Raw genomic sequence first — 20,526 nt, 5'->3', positions numbered from 1 at the left:
CTAAATTGAGAAAAAAATGAAAGATCTTGCTTCATCTTATTGAAAAGTACAATTATTAAAGTTAATTTGACAGACTATCTCATTGGGCAGAATGTCCCAATTTGCCAGTTCACTAACAACATAGCCTTTATACTCCTCTAGTAGAATAAATAACCTATTAAACTAAGCTTAGGAGTACTTCCTATATTATCCCAGAATCGTCCAGAGTCCTTCAGATAAGTCATGTTATCTCCATCATATTTTATGTTAGAAGAAAAGCTGAAATGGATAAACGTCACTTCTAGCTTCTGCGAACCATCCTGACTGTCAAAACGAAGTACTGTATTAAAATACTCTTTAAAAAAAGACATGACAACAATTACTTAAGATACAATATTTTATTCATTCTTAAAATTTCAATGATAAAGAGTCAACTGCAAATAGGTATATTTAGTTCTGGAAAAGTAAAAATTCTAGATCCAAAGATCGTGAAATCTGAGAGGCTCTTTTAGAGTTTCTCTAAATGAGCCTTTTATTGATAACCAGTGCTGCTGGTCAGAATGGTAGAGTGAAGGCAAGTGGTGATACAGACCAAGCGGCAATACTGACCCTGCCACTGGGGGACTAGCACCATGAGCAGGATCTTTAGAACAAATCATAAATCACACACACACACACACACACACACACACACATTTCTTTGGTATAGTAAGTGTCAACTTTTTGGAAACATGGAGTGTTTTAAGTATCTAGTGAGTCACAGATCCAATTTTTAGAAAAAAATCCATGTTTGCATATAGAAAAACTTCTCAGGTATAATTTCAAGGGGATTATACACCCCTAGATGTCCATGTAGAGACCTCAGGTTAAGGAGCCATTGCTTCCTGGAGTGAATGGAGATGCATTCAGTCACTGCTTATTCACTTTTTCCTACCATGAAGAGAAATTATAGTTTCAATAAGAAGTGTTGATTTCGACATACATGTGCTAAAAAGTGCACGAAAGCCTTGTTAAGCTAGCAGTAAGTTTTAACTCCTGGTAAGTTAAATACTGTAAAATTCTCTATATAGTCACTAAAACGGTCCCAGGTTAAACTGTTCCAAAGCGTTTTTGAAATAAACATGCCCCCCAATTTTAAGCTTTTTCAGCTCAGGGGCATAGTTATAACCAGAAAACCTACTAATGCTCAAGAACACGCAGTAAATTAGTAGCTTGAGTTTGTGCTGATAATTCTGTTTGTAACCAATGTGTTTTTTCTATTTTCCTCAAGTCCATCACATTGAAAGAGTATTTTAAAACTTTAACAAGTTAACCATGAATTAAAAAATTAAATTTAAATACTTTAACAAACAGCAGTGCTTTGAATGTGATGTGAAATCTAAGTAGAGCAGCTGCCACCAGTTAAATACTACGGACTCTGATCAACAAGAACTTCATTCTTGTAAGAGGTAATAACATCTACACATATCACCCAGAAAGTGGAAATAATTTAAAATACACTTGTGAGAAGTTGGAGAAATAAATTATCCATTCCACTCTCATTTATTAAGCACCTTCTAATCAATCCTTAGGAGAAACAAACCCTCATCATAAAATTGCCATAAAAAAATAGCTATCAGACAATTTCCCTTAGGAATACATCTGACTCTGAACACACATATGTCATTTTGAGAGTCAGAAAGAGAACTGGATTGTTATGGTGTTATGGTGAACATGCGTCTGCCCATTACTCTGATTCACTGGCAAAGACTTTGTGAACTAGGTGGGCTTGTTGTGATGCAGAGCTGTGAGGCTCCAGTAAACTGTACCTACTATTAACTAGCATCTAGGAAAAACCTGGAGAATTAAGGCTCACATTTCACTCAGAGATTATAAATAGCAGCCCCTCAGCCACTTGAGTTTCTGGTTTCCTTTCTATCAGCGCCCCTTAGTGGACAGACACAGAATGGCCTTTGGGGCACAATTAAATCTGAAGAGAGGCAGTAAAGGATGGGTGGACTCACCAAATGGGCTCTTTGATGGCAACCATAACGCCACCTTGAGTGGCAGCTCTAAAGTGACACAGAGAATGGAGAGAGGGCATAGACTTGTCCAACCCTGCAAATCCTTTCAGGCTAGCAATCGCCTTCTTCCTCTCCAGCTTCCCCAGAATCCACAATAAGATCTCTTCGCAAAGTGACCTGGCAGAAAAAGCAGTTATAAATGAGCTTGCCATCTTAGTCATCTAACCAGCTCACATTAAAAAAAGAAAGAAAGAAAGGCTATCAGGTTCCACTACATTCTAAATGCTGGCACAACCACCTAGCACTACTGAAATTCAGGAGTGGAAAGTATGCTTTTTGTGAATTTTAGAATGTAAACGTCCTGATATTCAAAGAGTGACTGACTAATCTTTGGCTCTAGAAGCAACCCTGATATGACACATGAGCCCCACATGATTTTCTTTCTTTTTTTTGGAATTCCAAGCGTACCCACTGCCTTTGGATCAGGCACTGTGAAAGAAAGTTTACACTGATAAACCCATATACTATCAATGGGACCAACAGCTGGTGACCAAGAATCAGCATGAGGATGCTAATTCCTCATCCCCTTTTATCTGTGCCAATCAACTAGGAGAGGAATGAAATAAAAGTTTGCTTCTTCCTTCTCAGTCTCTGATGAGGTCATGATAATGTATGAGGTCTTGGGTTTCAAAACTAAAACAGGAGTTATTATATGGTCAGTCCTTTGAAGCCAAATTCACACATTTATAGTCTCCATCTTCCACTGCCTTTTCTCTTGTCACTTTCGTTATGGCTGTGGTCTACAACGATGTGCTGACCAAAAGTTAGAGAGTTGAAGGCAGTATGTAAGCTTTGAATAACATGCAAGACTGAGCACTTTTCTTTACCACTCATGATAATGATAATGATAATGATGATAGCTACCCTTTACTGAGCTTCCTATTTGCCAGGGACAGTGCTAAACACTTCAATGCACAGTTAGTCTTCATAATAACCCTACGAGGAAGGTGCTATTATTGTATATCAGATTACACGTAGGAGACTTCCAAACACCAAATGTCAGAATTCTGCAGGACTTTAGAAATGATATAAACTCTTATAAGGAGGAAGAAACAACATAAATAGCTGTGAAAATAGAGCTGATACAAAATGAGTCCTACTTAAATTCCAACACAAAAGATTATTTTCTGGATGACTAAGAAATCCCTTTATTTTAAACAACACTGTGTAGCACCTACACCAAGTCCAAGTCTAAATTACAGAGTGCTACATTCAGATCCAGATTTCCTGAACTTGATTTCTAACTCCCCGCAAGGTAGTTATGATCCAGCCTCTATTTCCTCCTTCCTAGACCTGTAATTCCAGTATTTCTCACTGATCAAACAGTGGCATGTTTACACATGTAAACAGAAATTTTGTCTCTGATGTCTAGGACAGAGTTTGAGGAAAGTCATTCTAAAAACTACATCCAATCCCCTGCAATTTGCAAAACTCTCTTTGTTTTCTAGATGAGCAGAGTAAGAGGATTCTCAAGTGTTTTCCTGCCTTTGAAAGAAAAAAACAATTACAAAGTGGCATAAGTCATATTCAAAATAAGCACAAGAACAACATGCAAAAAAGACTTCCCTGTTCATAAATAAATAGGGTTCTCTGTATGGTTTACCTTATGTGAGACACACTCTGCCTGGTAAAACAGTAGAGAGAAAAGAGGACTCCTAGGACTGGAAGCAGGGAATCCACCAAAACTGCTGAAGGTTCATTCCCGACCACATACACCTGGGGTAAAGGAAATGGTGAGAGGGACTATGACCACAAGGCCAGAGGACTGGGAATCAGACACCGTACTTAGTAGCAGGGCTTAGAGTCTTATCTTAAGCAACATTTGCCTTATCTAAGGCAAACAATTTCAGCTCTAAGGCCAATGAAACCATTTGAGATTGGCAGACAAGTTGAAACACAGGCAGACTGAACTGGAGCAGTGCCTTTCGTGTGGGCAGCCTGAAGAACTGCCAGGTGAAATCCGTAAATGAATCCATTTTCTGACCCCTTCCTTTCCTACTTTTGACTACCTCTGAGTCTCCTAATCTGTCTATTATTCATCTGTACAATAACTATCTTACTGCTGAAGGCTCTGCTATTAGGAACTAATAAGCAATTACCACCAAATAGAAAAGCTTAAAACTGTATTTGGAGAAAAAAACAAAAACAAACAACCCAAAACATAGCTTGCTCTAGATTTGTCACTCTTAAGATGTAACTGCCACATGGGCATGTCCTATTTTCTCCAGCTCAATAAATGTTCAAAGAAATTACACTGTGCACCTAGATCTGCACTGGTTTCACAGTGTTAAGCGAGTGAGGATGATGATTTTTATTAACAATAATTATTTTATATATTTTTAGTTGTATCTTTCAAAAAGGATTCAATAAACTTGTTTGAATACCAACTGGGATCAAATACTGCCCTAGGCACTGTAGTGAATATAAAGGTGAATAAGAATTGTTATCTCTCAGGTTGCTTCTGACCTAACAGGAAGAATAAAACAAGTAAACCAATTATAATAATAATAATTCAAGGTGGATAACTTAAAGTATGCTAAGAAGTGCAAAATACTATTCAAAACTCCAATCAAACACAAAAGGAGGGGCCGGCCGGTGGCGCAGCGGTTAAGTTCACACGTTCCGCTTCAGCAGCCTGGGGTTTGCTGGTTTGGATCCTGGGTGTGGACCTACGTGCACTGCTTGTCAAGCCATGCTGTGGCAGGCGTCCCAAATACAAAATAGAGGAAGATGGGCACGGATGTCAGCTCAGGGCTAGTCTTCCTCAGCAAAAAGAGCAGATATTGGCAGCAGATGTTAGTACAAAATAGAGGAAGATGGGCACGGATGTCAGCTCAGGGCTAGTCTTCCTCAGCAAAAAGAGCAGATATTGGCAGCAGATGTTAGCTCAGGGCTAATCTTTCTCAAAAAAAAAACAAAACAAAACAAAAAACACAAAAGGATTTCAAAATGTAATTCTGTTATAATAAATTAAAGCCTGATAGTGTGGACAGCGATAATGATGGTAAAGGGAGAAGAAAGAGGAACTGACAAGGATTACACTCTCAGTATATGCCCCAGGAGCATGCTAGGATTTTTACCTTCCAAGTACCATGTTAGATTCTTTAAAGAGTTAGGTCATTAAAATTATTATAATCTCACCAAGTAGGTATTTGCAGCCCTATTTTAAAGGATGAGGAAAGGGAAGCTTAATGCAGCCCGTATTTACAGAGAGAATATTGAGGTAAGAGTCAGTGCTGTTTATGGGAAACTAAAGGTCATAGAGGCACAAGCTGGAAAAATCTCTGTGCTTTTCCTGAGAATCCTGTCCCTTTAAATCAACCCTAATTTTTCACAACTCCTTAAGCCTCCCGACTCCTCTGTGGAGCCTGATAACCAAGGAGCCAGCTTCCTGTGCATGATCTAATCTCCATAAACCCAGCTAAATGAAGTGCATTGTATGGCAGTATTCAGAAATAATATGCAGGCCTAATTATGATATCACCAATTACAGGAGGTAAGAAAAAGATTCCCCCAGATAACGTGCGGGCCTATTGTTTCAGGCTCTGGATTCTGTGTTCCCAGAGGTAATCCCTATGGAGCCATCCTTCCTTACCAGCATCTTTTGTACAACAGAAACAAAAAAACCCGATAACAAACAGATGGAGTTAAATCTCCATTATTTACTGGCTTGATTGGGCCAAAGCACTTCAAAATTTAACATGAACTCAATCAAGCACATTTCTTAGGGGTATATTTGTTGTTGATAAATTTCTCCAATTTTTAAATTCTCTTCTTACACTATTCTGTATTTTCTTACAAGGAAGAAGTACTGTTATATCTAGAAAAACGACAGTACAGCTATTTATATAGATATGTTATTTATTTTTATATAAAGGTTCACCATATGTTTATCAAATGCCAATTGTGTGCTAGGCATACAGTGGTGAACAAATTATTTGCTTCCAAGAAGCTTACCTTCTAGTGAGGGGACAGAAAATAAGCAATAAATATACAATATCAGATAGTGACAAATGCGATGAAGAAAAACAAAACAAATTAAAGGGATAGGGAGTGATGAAGGGAAGAGTATGTGGAAAGAGAGAGAAATTAAGAATAATTCCTATCAATCCATCAACTATTAATCCATTTAGTTCACAGATAGGAATAGAGAAATGGGATTTTTTTTTTTCAAAGTGGAAAGATTTGGAGATAAGGTGTCCTTTGGCTTAAGCTAATCAATGAGTCTTCTCTATGATATCTCAAAGAACTTGACTGGCCTCTATTTGACACATACAGGATTGTCACCTCCTTTCCAACATTAATAGTAAATTCCTCCTTGTACTGAGCCCAAATCTGTCTCCCTTAGAGTTCCTTGATGGAAGTACATCTATTTCCCAAAAGTTTTGGACTGACCATCTAAAAACAATCATCAAAATCCAGTTTCTTTTTACGCACCTTACGGGTTGCTGTGCATCCTAATGACCAGATTGTGTTTTGCAGATAAAAAGCAGGTGGTACTTATTAAATTGATCCAGATCAAGTTCTACCTCTTCCACAGGCCTGCTACATATTTGACTGTTCGACGGTTCATTCATTCATTCATTCACCAATTCAAATATTCATTAAGCATCTAGCCACCATTAATGACTTTTCTCCTCTAAACTCCAATAGGATTTTACAGCTTGTAACATATAATCCATCTTTGAATATACAGTTATCTCTCGTCTCTTCAACTAGCCTGGAAGGCAAAAGTCAAATTCCCTACTTCAGGACCCATCAGAGGAGATGATTAAATTGTGTTGCCTCGATTTGTGGTGAATAAGCAGGTTAAATACAGTAGTATACAATTTAAAGGCATCCCACTATTATTGCTTTTATGAAGCAAACAATAACTATCATTTATTGCATGTCTACTCAAGAATAAACCAGGTTATTCAGCGAAACATTTAACATACAAGCAATCCTCACAAGAGTCCTGCAGGTTAAGCATTTCAATTCACATTCTAAAACTGTGGAAACTGAGGCTCAGAGGGCAAAGTTAGTTGAGCAAAGGAACGCTGTTAGTAAATGGCAAGGTCAGGATGAACCCAGATCTGTCTGACATAAAATCCATGCACAATCCATAGAGAGAGGAAGCAGATTAGTGGTTGCCAGGGGTTGGGGGAGGGAGGAATGGGGACTGATTGCTTAGGGTACAGGGTTTCCATTTGGGGTGATGAAAGAGTTCTGGAACTAGACAATGGTGATGGTTGTGCAACACTGTGAACGGACTTAATGCCACTGAATTAAAATGGTTAAAATGGTAAATTTTATGTTATGTATATTTTACCACAATTTTAGAAAGAACAAAGCATGTACTCCATGGCCTCCCAATACTCACCTTCCCTTGTGCATGATGACATTTTCATTGTTTCAATCCCTAACCTATTAGACCAACTTTATCCCAGCTGTCCCCTCTCAGAATCAGTAGATCCCAGTTTGTCAGGTTGTTAGTAACTCCATTCCTGCAACTTATGCAAAGTAGGGCCGGAGTTCCTGAGTGGCACCATGGACAGCAGCTTCTGTACCACTTCCTCTTCCTCCTACTGGGAGTCTTATATAGCTGGTAGATCTCCAGGGCCATACCACAACCAGCCCTTTCCAATGACAGCTCCCTCCTTCCAATCTCTTGCTTTGCACTGAACTTAATGCAGGTTAACAGTTTGGTCTGCACCTGACATCCAACATTACCTTCTACTTACACTCCCAAAGTGGAATCTGGTCACTTCCCCTTACTGCGGACTCCTCAGATCATTGACTTGTATCTGCAATCTCGTGACCCATTTTTAGTGACCCAAAGGAATACAGGAGGCTAGACTGATTCAGCCAATGCTGAACTGTGATCTCTTGGTGCCAGCACTGATGATCAAATGCTCTAGAAAAAACAGTCCTTCCAATGAAGTCATACTACAAATGGAGGAAACTGTTGGGGCCAGTTCCAGTCTCCACACCAGGCTGGTGACTGAGAAAGCATTGAAGGCACGATAGGTAATATGTTTCCCACGCCACTGAGGGGAGGGCCCTACTGCCCCATCTCTGTGCCCTAACATTCAAGTGTTGTGGAATTTCCTCAACGATGCTTACATGTAGTCTCTTTCTAGTTGAGGTCTTCTCTGTTCATCTGGAGGCAAGAAGGGATGGGAATTCAAGTTCTGAAATACAATCTAACACTTCATATATTATTTCTACCTTTGGTAAAAATGTTCCATATCATTTGGAAGTTTCCTTTTTTCAGCAGTATAACCATTGGGTTTGTTTCACATACGGTTGTTTGTAAATACTTCCACTGACCAGCTGTGAGACTTAATACAAATCAATTGACTTCTCTGAGTCTCAGTTTCCTTATTTGGAAAATAAAGAGGTTGTATTACTCAAGCTTTAAGATCTCTTTTGTGTCTCATCTATCATTCCCTGACTTGATTGCACCTTTGCTCATTTTCTGCTATACCTTTCTGGTACCTCAGCCACTAAGAGGTAGGACTAGTTTAAAAAAATGAACCATTCCTCCCTACCTCAAAAATTTTGAAACACTGAATCTTCAACTTGACCAAGATGTAACAAATTTCTAACCCTTCCCCACATGCTTTCTGTTCTTCCACCAGCTCTGAAGTTAGTACTTTAAAGATGAAATCCTGTTTAACTGAAAGATTTTCTGGTCACTTCAGGTATCTGTACAACTAGGGATCACCACACAAAATACCAAGAGATGGGAAAGCTGAAGCAGGCAAGGCAGAGACAGACTCAGGGTATCTTTTCAATTCTTTGATGTGAAAAAGCCTCTCTGAGAGTAAGTAAAGTGGTGCTTTGAAGAAAAGATGAACCTCCCTATTTACCCCTGGCTTTTCCAGTATAAATGTGTAGGACAGGGCTGAGCAGCAAAATAAGAGGTGAGTATGGATCTATAAAAAACATAACAGGGGCCGGCCCGGTGGCATAGTGGTTAAGTCCGCACACTCCACTGCGGTGGCCTGGGTTTTGCAGGTTTGGATCCCAGGCATGGACCTAGCACCACTCATCAAGCCACAATGAGGTGGCATCCCACATAAAACAGAGGAAGATTGGCACAGGTGTTAGCTCAGGGACAATCTTCCTCAAAAAAACCCCATAACATCTCAGAACAGATAAAACAAGGAAACAGACTGGTACCAATGACCCAGTGGCAGCCTCGGGATTTCCTCCTTCCTTTCTGGGGATTTCCACATTCCTTTCTGAATGCATCTTGGCCTTTTATCACAGATCCAGCCACGAAAAGAGGAGTCTGCAGTTAAGCCTTACAACCCTTCATCTAAGCTTACAGGATGTCTCTAACAAATAATAGAGGCATATTTCTGGATACTCTTAACTATAGATCACAGACTACTGTAACTCTTTGCTTGACTGGGAGCTCCATGAAGGCAGCAGCTAGCCCTTAATAATTTCTGTATTTACAAACCTAGCAAAGTATCTGGCATTCCATAGACATTTGGTAAATTTTTTTGTGACTGATTAACTGGATCAAAGAATGAATGAACAAAGTAGGTTGCTGTTTATTTTCTCAAAAGCTCTATTTTTGCGGGGAGGTTACAATGCCCCCTGTATTTTCATTTTTTAAAAAAGCTATAGCTAGAAGCTATTCAATCAGTGCTAATTAACTGAACAGAATTGTAGAACTTCAGCCATAGAAGGGAGAGCACACTGAACAAAAGAAGGCTTGATTTTATTATAGTGGCTTGTTCAGCATCTACCTTCAATGTCTGGAGGACTGAATTTCTCTGGAAAGATTGACTAGGAATTTAAAATAAAAAGTAAAGGAAAAACTCAGAGGACTCAAAATGGTCAAAAGTATTAAGAATAAACATGTGTGTCTGTTGCAAAGCAAACCAAAACAGAAGTAGTCCTCATGTACTCCATTTCTCATTTCACAGACTTCATTACACTGTAAAGCTCACCCCATAGAGACTGCTGTAGACTAGCTGAAAGAGCACCGGGAAGTCAGGAATCAGGAAACATGGGTGTGAATTTTGCTTCTGCCATTTATGTGACTGCACCAAACCACATATTAAGCGAGTGAACATGGTTAAGACGTTTAAATCTCCCTAGGTCTCAGGTTCCTTGTTCATAATGTAGGCATCGAGCTTTTGGCATAAGGACCAGTTAACATAATTCATGTTAAAATATTCTAAATTAAAATATACAGCCATGTGCAAATGTTAAATTTATTCTTAAATATTTTATTCTTGTTGACGTTACTGTAAATGGAACAGTTTTCTTAATTTATGGCCTTATCTTTTAAGGGATGTACATGTGTAGAAAGACAAGCATGATGAGCCTACTCAGAATCAAGCTGACTGAATCCTAACACTGAAATTCAGTACAAGCTGAAACTTGATTTTACCCCTGTTAAACATTCAACTAGTCAAATGCTGCCTTCTAAAATATCACAGTGATCCTTTTGATAGTAGTGTTCCAGAACTTCTAATGCACTTACTGAGCTTAATTAAGACTCGTGAGAAGCAAAAGAACAAGGCAAGTTACCTAATATAGTATTTTGCACTGTGCATGCTCTCAGAGCATATTGTATAAATAGTCTTCTTTTTAAAAAGAGTTTCCCTGAACCAAAAGGGAATTGACAGCTTTTTGAGTACCCATTACGTGCTAAAGAATGCTACCTTATTCATCCCCACAACTCAAGTGTCAAATAAGTTACCTAAAAATCACACAGAGAGGGGGCCAGCCCCGTGGCCGAGTGGTTAAGTTTGTGTGCTCCGCTTTGGTGGCCCAGGGTTTTGCCAGTTCAGATCCTGGGTGCGCACCTAGCACCGCTTATCAGGCCATGCTGAGGCGGCATCCCACATGCCACAACTGGAAGGACCCACAACTAAAATATACAACTATGTACTGGGGGGCTTTGGGGAGAAGAAAAAAAAACAAAGAAGATTGGCAACAGATGTTAGCTCAGGTGCCAATCTTAAAAAAAAAAAAGAGAGGTTAGACTAAATTATTTTAAAGTTCCTTCCAGCTCTAAGGTTCTATTATTCTAATTTACTTTACAAAAATAATTAAAAATTCAGAAAGAGGAGTCAACTGGCCAATCTGACAGAAACTTTAATTAGAAATTCATTAAGATTAGATGAGGAAAAAAAGACTTGGATAATTAAAGTCAAGTCTCCCTGAATCTGGAAACAGAGAGATAAAATGGAAATGAGAATGTAGGAAATAAACTAATTAGGCACCTTCTAGCCTTTCTTACCCTAAAATTTCTTCTGCCTTTAGGGAGTCTCAGCAAGTATTGTGAGGAATACTAAAAGTAAACATCCCCCCATCCAGTATCAGATTCTGGCCAGTTCTCTTAAGAGCAAGAAAATGTCCAAATCAGAAAGAATTGGAATTCTCCTGTCCTGCTCTACCCAGAACTGATTTCTAGGCAATTTAGGCCTCTCTTCACCTCTCTAGGCAAAGAAAAACCATTAATCCCTCTGATACCAGGGAGGACAAAAGAATTTAAACATTCTAGGGATTGGGCTCCAGTCAGTCAGAGTCAGAAGGAGACGGAATAGGAAACCACTGGAGTGAAAGTTATATGAACTGCATATCCCCTTTTTGGCTTAGACAATTTTACCAGGTGTAAGGTACACACATAGAAATAACAAGAATTATTTATGCAGATGAAGCACAAGCGGCCATGCCAAGTTTTCAATTCAATTCAATTAGCATCTATATATACACCTGTATTCCACGTGGCCTACCAGAGCCACACTGCTCCACTTGCTGCTGTACATGAAGGATGCAAGTGTAAAAAGGCCTTACCTTGTCATTGTTCCTGCCATAAATTTTTCATTCGGATAACTGAGAGTTTGTTCCTTTAAATGTTAAAATATATTTATATTTTAATGTTTTCAGAAGGAAATATTACTAAAATGGATTATAGGCTTTCTTAAATAAACTATACTGAACATACCAGCCCCCACATATTTTGCTTTTCAAATTATGCCCTTTTTGGGTATTTTTTCTGTCTCCTTTCTTGCTCTTTTCTGCTGGCATTCTCTTGTCAGTATGCCTTAATCAGTCTAACTAACTTCTTCTTTTTTTAAAAAAAGATTTTATTTTTCCTTTTTCTCACCAAAGGCCTCTGGTACATAGCTGTGTATTTTTAGTTGTGGGTCCTTTTAGTTGTGGCATGTGGGACGCTGTCTCAGCATGGCTTGACGAGCAGTGCCATGTCTGCACCCAGAATCCAAACCGGTGAAACCCTGGGCCGCCGAAGCGGAGCGCATGAACTTAACCACTCAGCCACGGGGCCGGCCCCAACTAACTTCTAATTTGTTACTTCTAATTCTGCTATGGTCTTAAAAATCAGATAACCAATCTGATCAGTGTTATGTATAAAGACGAAACTGGCTCTCTATAGTTAGATGTTGAGATGGCAGCCACATGGGTGGCTGTCATAATGCAGGTGACACAGGACATTGAATTGAAAATGTCAAGTGAGGCACTGAGACAAAACAGACTTAAAACACTAAAGTAAGACAGCACACTGAGATGAGAACACAGGAGGATCAAGAGGAGAGGAGACTGATGAGGAGGATTTTTGGACAGAGCTGTTGGTAAGGGTGAGTCGCATCCTTCAACCTACCAATGACAGAAAGACAACCCAATTTAAAAATGGGCAAAAAATCTTAATAGAAATTTCTCCAAGGAAGACATGCAAATGGCCAATAAGCACATGACGGGCTGCTCAACATCATAAGCAATTAAGGAAATGTAAATCAAAACTACAATGAGACACTACTTTACTCCCACTAGGATGGCTATGAAAAAAAAAAGTAATAAAAACTGCTGGCCAGAATGTGGACAAACTGCAATTCTCATAGATTGCTGGTAGGAATGTAGAATGGTGCAGCCACTTTGGAAAACAGTCCAGCAGTACCTCAAAAGGTTAAACTGAGAGTTATCATATAATCCAGCAATTCCACTCCTAGGTATACATACACCCAAGAGAAGTTAAAACACACATATACAGAAAAACTTTTATGTGAGTGTCCATAGCAGAACTGTACATAATAGGCAAAATATGTAAACAACACAAATTTCCCTCAACTGATAATAGGTAAACAAGATATGGTACATATATCCATATAATGGAATATTACTTGGCATGAAAAAGAACGAAACATGGTGGCCCCCCTCATGCACAGTTCCAATTTCCTTGGTTTTAGTTACCTGCAGTCAACTGTGGTCTGAAAATATTAAATGGAAAATTTCAGAAAGAAACAATTCAAAAGTTTTAAATTGCAAGAGGTTCTGAGTAGCATGATGAAATCTTGTGCTGTCCTGCTCCATCTCGCCCAGGACATGAATCATCCCTTTGTCCAGTGTATCCATGTTTTATATGCTAACTGCCCCGTTAGTCACTTAGTAGGCCTCTTGGTTATCAGATTGAGTATTGCAGTATCACAGTACTAATAGTCAAGAAACTCCTATTTCACTTAATAATGGCCCCAAGGTGCAAGAGTGGTGATGCTGGCAATTCAGATAAGCCAAAAAGAAGCCGTAAAGTGCTTCCTTTAAGTGAAAAGAACATAGTATATATAGGGTTTGATACTATCCACGGTTTCAGGCACCCACAGCGGGTCTTGGTTCGTATCCTCCATGGATAAGGGGAAACTACTCTACTACTTCATGCTACAGTATAGATGAATCTTAAAAACATCATGCTAAGTGAAAAGCCAACTACAAAAGACCACATATTATAAGATTCCATTTATATGAAATGTCTAAAACAGGCAAATCTATAGAGACAGAAAGTAGATTAGTTGTTGCCTAGGGCTGGGGGCAAAGTGGAGAATGGGGAGTGACAGCTAATGGGTATGGGACCCTTTTAGGGGGACAAAAACATTCTAATATTAGATTGTGGTAATGGTTGCACAACAACACCCTGTGAATATACTAAAAACATTGAATTGAATGCTTTAAATGTGTGAATTGTGTGGTATGTGAATAATATCTCAATAAATCTGTTAAAAAGAAAAGAAGACAGAGTAAACCAGAACAGGAAATGCTCCCAAATGCCTCTCTAAAATTAAACACCCTCTTGTTACCCAGTGAGTTGCTGGATCAACTCAACCATCCCAGATGTTTTCTTTATTTCCTGCCTTTGAGCTGTTCTCTATAATTTAGTATTAGCAGAAAGTTAATAAAGACAACACATCCTTTGTTGCTAAATTTTACACAGTGTTTACCATTCTCCTCCAACATACACATTTCCTCTGTTTTCCCACTGCAGCTGAGCTGCCAAAACCTTGCAGAGAGAATAATTACCCTTCTGCAGCCCTTCCTGCCTTCACGACAGTCCCAATACTTGTGCATAATCCAGTGTCTACAGCAAACTAATGTTTTGCTTGCCTCTCCAGGAGGTTTTAAATTCACCAAACTGTTCACTGAACTATGAGGGGTGTTTCTTCCCCCTATTTGGGTGGCAAGAATAGGAGAAATGGCAAGATTTACCACTTCTGTATCTCTCTGTTTTTTAGAGACAAATTCATTTCCAGAGATTGTTTTGCTTTCTTTTTCCTCTAAAAGCAATTTATTAACTTCCAAGGACTACTATGAGGGGTTTGTACCAAAGTTTAGTCATAATTAGTCCTACCTGTACCAGCACTTTCAAGTCTTTCTGACATTCCACATCCAACCATTTAAGAGTTTTTCATCATGGTATTTATTAGATGGGACATGACTGAAGATGATCTTTCTAAAAGTTAGTTGGGCCTTATTCTCTAATTCAGAACATTTGCTTTCTAGACTGTTCTATATAATTTCTTGTCTTCCTATAATCTGAAAAGTCCTTGCCTACCAATATGTAAAACATATTTCTTTTCATAAGGTTCTAAATGAGGCATTTAAAAAAACCCAGGACTATAGGTACTAAGTCACCATGTCATGTTTTGTTGATGAGCAATTTAATTCTATATTTGTGCGCCAGGTCAACCCTGTAAAGGGTATACTCTGTTTTTTTAACAGCAAAATTAAATGAAAAATCGCTTTTCAGTATATTCACAGATTTGCACAGCCATCATCACAATTAATTAATTTTAGGACATTTTATTGCTCCAAAAGAAACTCCACATCATTTTAGTAAAAAGTGAGTGTTATGGACAATGAATTTTGAATTTTTAGGCATGCATCTTATATCTATGAATTTACTAGTATCATACATAAAGCTTAAAACAAAACAAAAGCATCTGCTTTCTTATCTGAAAGAACATGATTTAAGATTTAGTCTACACCCTCATACACTGCTAGTGGGAATGTAAAATGATACAGACACTCTGGTAAACAAAACAGCAAAACCTTAAATGCTTAATCATAGAGTTACCATAAGATCCAGCAATTCCACTCCTAGTTACATACCCAAGAGAAATGAAAACATATGTACACATAATAACTTGTACACAAATATCCATAGCAGCATTATTCATAACAGCCAAAATGTAGAAACTACCCAAATATCCATCTAATGATAAATGGATAAACAAAATATGGTATATACCTACAATAGAGTACTTTGCTGTTTGTACTGTCGAATCCACACCAACTCCTAGTGGCCCTGTGTACAGCACAGCAGAACTCTGCCTAGCCTTTTCTGTGCCATCCTCTCATCTGCTCCAATGCTATTCATAGGGTTTTCATGGCCAATTTTTTTTGGAAGTGGGAGACGAGGTCCTTCTTCCTGGTCTGTCTAGTCTGGAAGCTCTGCTGAAACCTGTCCACTTTGGATGACCCTGCTGTTATCTGAAATTCCAGTGGCATAGCTTTCAGCATCACAGCAACATGAAGCCGCCACAGTATGATGACTGACAGACAGGTGGTGTGGTTCCCTGAATGGGAAACTAACCCAGGCAACAGCGGTGAGAGTACCAAATCTTAACCAGTAGACCCCCATGGCTACCTAACAGAACACTATTCAGCAATAAAAAGGAATGAAATATGGCTTCATGCTACAATATAGATGAACCTTAAAAGTATCATGCTAAATGAAAGAAGCCAATCACAAAAGACCAAATATTGTATGATTCCATTTATATGCAATATCCAGAATAGGCAAATCTACAGAGACAGCAAGTAGACTAGTGGCTGCCTAGGGCTAGGTGTTGCAGGGAGAGGGGAATGGTGGTGGATGGATTTGGGAGTGAGGTGGGGTTTCTTTTGGAGCAATAAAATGTCCTAAAATTAATTATGATGATGGCTGTACAAATCTGTGAATATACTAAAAAACCATTGATTTGCACATTTTAAATGCGTGAATGTATAGTATGTGAATTACATCTCATAAGCTGTTTAAAAAAATTTACTGTACATCCAAATGCCCATCAACTGATGACAAATTTAAAAAATGTGGTATATTCATACAATGGAACATTACTTAGCAATGAAAAGGGACAAAATGTTGACATGCAACAACCTGGATGAACCTCAGAAACATGATGCTAAGAGAGAGAAGCCAGCCACAAAAGAACACATATTGCATGATTCCCTCAGGTGAAATATCCACAAAAGGCAAATCCATAGAGAGAGCAGATTAGGGGTTGCCTGGGGGTGGGAACTGGGAGTGACTGTAGACAGGCACAAGGGATGTTTTTGGGGTGATGGAAATGTTCTAAAGCTGTATTATGGTGATGGCTTCACAACTGTGTAAATTAACTAAAAAATCATTGACTCATACCATTAAAACATTATTTTATGATCTGTAAAGTACACCTCAACAAAGCTGTTTTATAAAAAAAGATTTACTCTATGGGCCGGCCCGGTGCTGCAGTGGTTAAGTTTGCACGTTCTACTTCTTGGCAGCCCAGGGTTTGCTGGTTCAGATCCTGAGTGTGGACATGGCAGCACTTGGCATGCCATGCTGTGGTAGGCGTCCCACATATAAAGTAGAGGAAAATGGGCATGGATGTTAGCTCAGGGTCAGTCTTCCGCAGCAAAAAGAGGAGGACTGGCAGTAGTTAGCTCAGGGCTAGTCTTCCTCAAAAAAAAAAAAAAAGATTTACTCTAAAAAATTTTATAGCAGCAAATAACCTAATTTTTTAAATGGGCAAAACATACGAATAGGCAATTTACAGAAGAGAAAATATGAATGAACCAAAACCACAAAACAACGCTCAACCTCACTAATAATAAAAGAACTAACTGCTAATTAAAACCATAATGCACCTAACAGATTGGCAAAAACTCCCTGGAAACAACTCAAATGTCCATCAATAGAAGAATAAATAAATGATGGTAAAGTCATATAATAGAATAACATCTAGCAGTGAAAATGAATGAGTTAAAGTTACATGTATTAAGTGCCATTAAAATAAAATTAAAAATCACACACAACAATGCTACAAGTAGTTTAAGGAATAATAAACACAAGTTCAAGATAGTGTTTCCCTTTGGATAGGAGCAAGGGAAATGTGATCGAGGGATGGGTAGATGGAGGATTTTAACTGAATTGATAATGTTTATTTATTTATTTATTTATTTATCTATCTATTTTTGGTGAGAAAGATTGGCTCTGAGCTAACATCTGTTGTCAGTCTTCCTCTTTTTGTTGAGGAAGACTGGCCCTGAGCTAACATTTGTACCCATCTTCCTCTATTTTGTATGGGACATTGCCACAGTGTGGCTTGGTGAGTGGTAGGTCTGCACCCAGGATTCGAACCTGTCCACCCCGGGCTGCTGAAATGGAGCATGGGAACTTAACCACTACGCCACCGGGCTGGCCCCGATAATGTTTAATTTTTTAAGCTGAGTGATGAGTACATGAGTGTTTTACTCTTCATATTTTTTTTTTGTATGTTTGAACTATTTCATAATAAACTAAAATTCACTCTAAAAGGTTTAATTTACTGCCATAGAAAAGAAATGAGAAATGTGGAATATAAAATTTTAATTATTGAGATATAATTCACATGCCATAAAACTCATTCTCTTAAAATGTACAATTCAGTGTTTTTTAGTATACTCATGAGGTTGTATAACCATCACAGCAATCTAATTCCAGATATTTTCCTTACCTCAGCAAGAAACCCCATATCATTAGCAGCTAATCCCAATTCCCCAGCCCCAGCCCTAGCAACCACTAACCTACTTTCTGTCTCTAGGAATTTGCCTATTCTGAACATTTCATATAAATGAAATCATACAATGAGTGGTCTTTTGTTTCTGGCTTTTTAAAATTAAAAAACTATCATTTTTAAGTGTTTATCCATGTTGTGGCATGTAGCCACCATTCTTCATTCCTTTTATGGCTGAAAAGTGTTCCATTATATGGATATATCACATTTGTTAATCCATTCATTGGCTGATAGACATTGGGTTGTTTTCACATTTTGGTTATTATGAATAATGCTGCTATGAACATTCGTGTATATGTTTTTGTGTGAACATGTTTTCATTTCTCTTGGATATATACTTAAGAATGGAATTGCTGGGTCAGATAATAACTCCGTGTTTAACTTTTTGAGGAACTGCCAAACTATTTTTCAAAATGGCTGCACCTTTTCACATGGAATATAATTTTGAAAGTTGTTTCTTAGTGTAAATTTTTTTAATATTTTATTTATTTCCTTTTTCTCCCCAAAGCACTTCAGTACATAGTTATATATTCTTAGCTGTGGGTCCTTCTAGTTGTGGCATGTGGGACGCCGCCTCAGCATGGCTTGATGAGCAGTGCCATGTCTGCGCCCAGGATCCAAACCAGAGAAACCCTGGGAGGCTGCAACAAAGTGCGCGAACTTAACCACTCGGCCACGGGGCCGGCCCCATTAGTGTAAACATTTTTAATAGCAAAATATTATTATAAATTTATTGAAGTAAACTGTTGTGTGTGTGTTTGAGGAAGATAGGCCCTGAGCTAACATCCGTTGCCAATCTTACCCTTTTTGCTTGAGGAAGATTGTTGCTGAGCTAACATCTGTGCCAATCTTCCTCTATTTTATGTGGGACGCCACCACAGAGTGGCTTGACAAGCAGTGCTAGGTCCACTCCTGTGATCCGAACCGGTGCACCCAGGGCTGCCAGAGGGGAGCACATGAACTTAGCCACTATGCCACAGGGCTGGCCCCTGAAATAAACTTTAAAGAAGAATATTTAACCCAACTCCATCTGGCCCTAACAGAGTGGACTTCATTTTTGTCTAAAAATTTATAGTTCATATATATTTATAAGATTGTAATCATAGAGAACATATAATTTACATTCTTTTTTTTCATTTTCAGTATATATTTAGGTAGTCATTTGCAGGATTCATTTATTCAGACTTACTTCTCTGTGACAGTGATTACTATCAAAGGGTATAAAGCAGATTCAGTATTATCATACACTTTTAGGAAGGGTACAGTATTGCAAATCTCTCTGTCAATTTCTTCAAAAGACATGCTTTCACCAGTGGCACATGCCAATCAGAGAATATAAACTGTTTAACATTGAGTGAATGAGGAAACTGACACTTTAAAAATTTATCAGTTTTTTCACTAACAGCTTATAGTTTCCAATTTTCAAAATGAAAAGATTTTGGTGGTTTGAAATTTAAGATTAGTATTCCAATTCTTGAAATTCCAATTAAAAAGGCAAAATTATTTTAAAAGACTAAGTGCAAATATTAGCTAAAAACATTAGTGACTCAAATTACCAACCTTAAATACATCCTCAATACATCTACTAAGTTCTTCTTCTGTCACCAAAATGGTCCCAGGCACCATGTCACTCTCTGGAATCTCTAGAGAACAAAACACAGAATTACCCACACTCAGTGTCTCATTGAAAAAGAAATGGTTACCATCGCACAATACAGCATCATTCAAATACAGTATTTCATGGAATCTACAACGGCATTGATTATAAACATGCATTGTTATTTTATGTATCACTAACAAAGAAAAAAATCACTGCCAAATAACCTATGCAACATTATTACTTAGAATTTTAATTGTAAATTTATTGAATGAAAAACTGGGGATGAGATTAAATGAAAATGGCAGAGTCAATAGTTGTGTCTAGGTGATTGGTACATAGGAGTTCATTATACTATTCTCTGTAAATGTGTTTGAAAATTTCCCTTTAAACAGCTTTAAAATAGTTTTTTTAAAAAAAGGGTTAAAAGAGCTCTCTTAGATTTATTTAGACATACAATTTTATAATGTATCATTCTTTATATAAGCTAAACAATTGGGATAAACGGGATAAGAAATTCTTAAAACTTCACATTAAGTGTCCAACACTTGAAACATTTCAATAGCATTACTGATACCCACTTTTGCCGTAATATATTGTCCTCTGTGCCACGAAGACCACCGGTAATGTGACATTTCTTAACAGTCCTCCATTCTACTATTGTCTTCACGATTTCTTTTAAGTCACTGACATCCATTCTACAAGTTTTAATGTTCATTTGTAGGCACAGACAACACCATGATTGCTACCTGGCCAACAATGATTGTGAGAT

The 20,526-nt window shown here is 38.1% G+C and overlaps 1 protein-coding gene across 5 annotated transcripts in view; it reads right to left on the bottom strand.

Moving 5' to 3' along the window:
* The window catches only part of TANGO6 (transport and golgi organization 6 homolog), a 192,532-nt gene that overhangs the window by 145,910 nt on the left and 26,096 nt on the right, over positions 1–20,526 (bottom strand). For all 5 annotated transcript variants that reach the window (XR_011538493.1, XM_070613763.1, XM_070613764.1 and 2 more), the window contains exons 7-9: positions 19,718–19,800; positions 3,646–3,758; positions 1,983–2,159 (exon numbers count right to left, since the gene is read on the bottom strand). Coding sequence is in view for 4 of the 5 variants with exons in the window: in XM_070613763.1 (XP_070469864.1) it covers positions 1,983–2,159; positions 3,646–3,758; positions 19,718–19,800 (373 nt within the window). In the remaining variant the exon portion in view is untranslated. The remainder of the gene's footprint in view (positions 1–1,982; positions 2,160–3,645; positions 3,759–19,717; positions 19,801–20,526) is intronic.

This window comes from Equus przewalskii, chromosome 3, assembly GCF_037783145.1.
Source record: "Equus przewalskii isolate Varuska chromosome 3, EquPr2, whole genome shotgun sequence".
NCBI lineage: Eukaryota > Metazoa > Chordata > Mammalia > Perissodactyla > Equidae > Equus > Equus przewalskii.
This window is presented reverse-complemented; position numbering and strand designations above follow the sequence as displayed.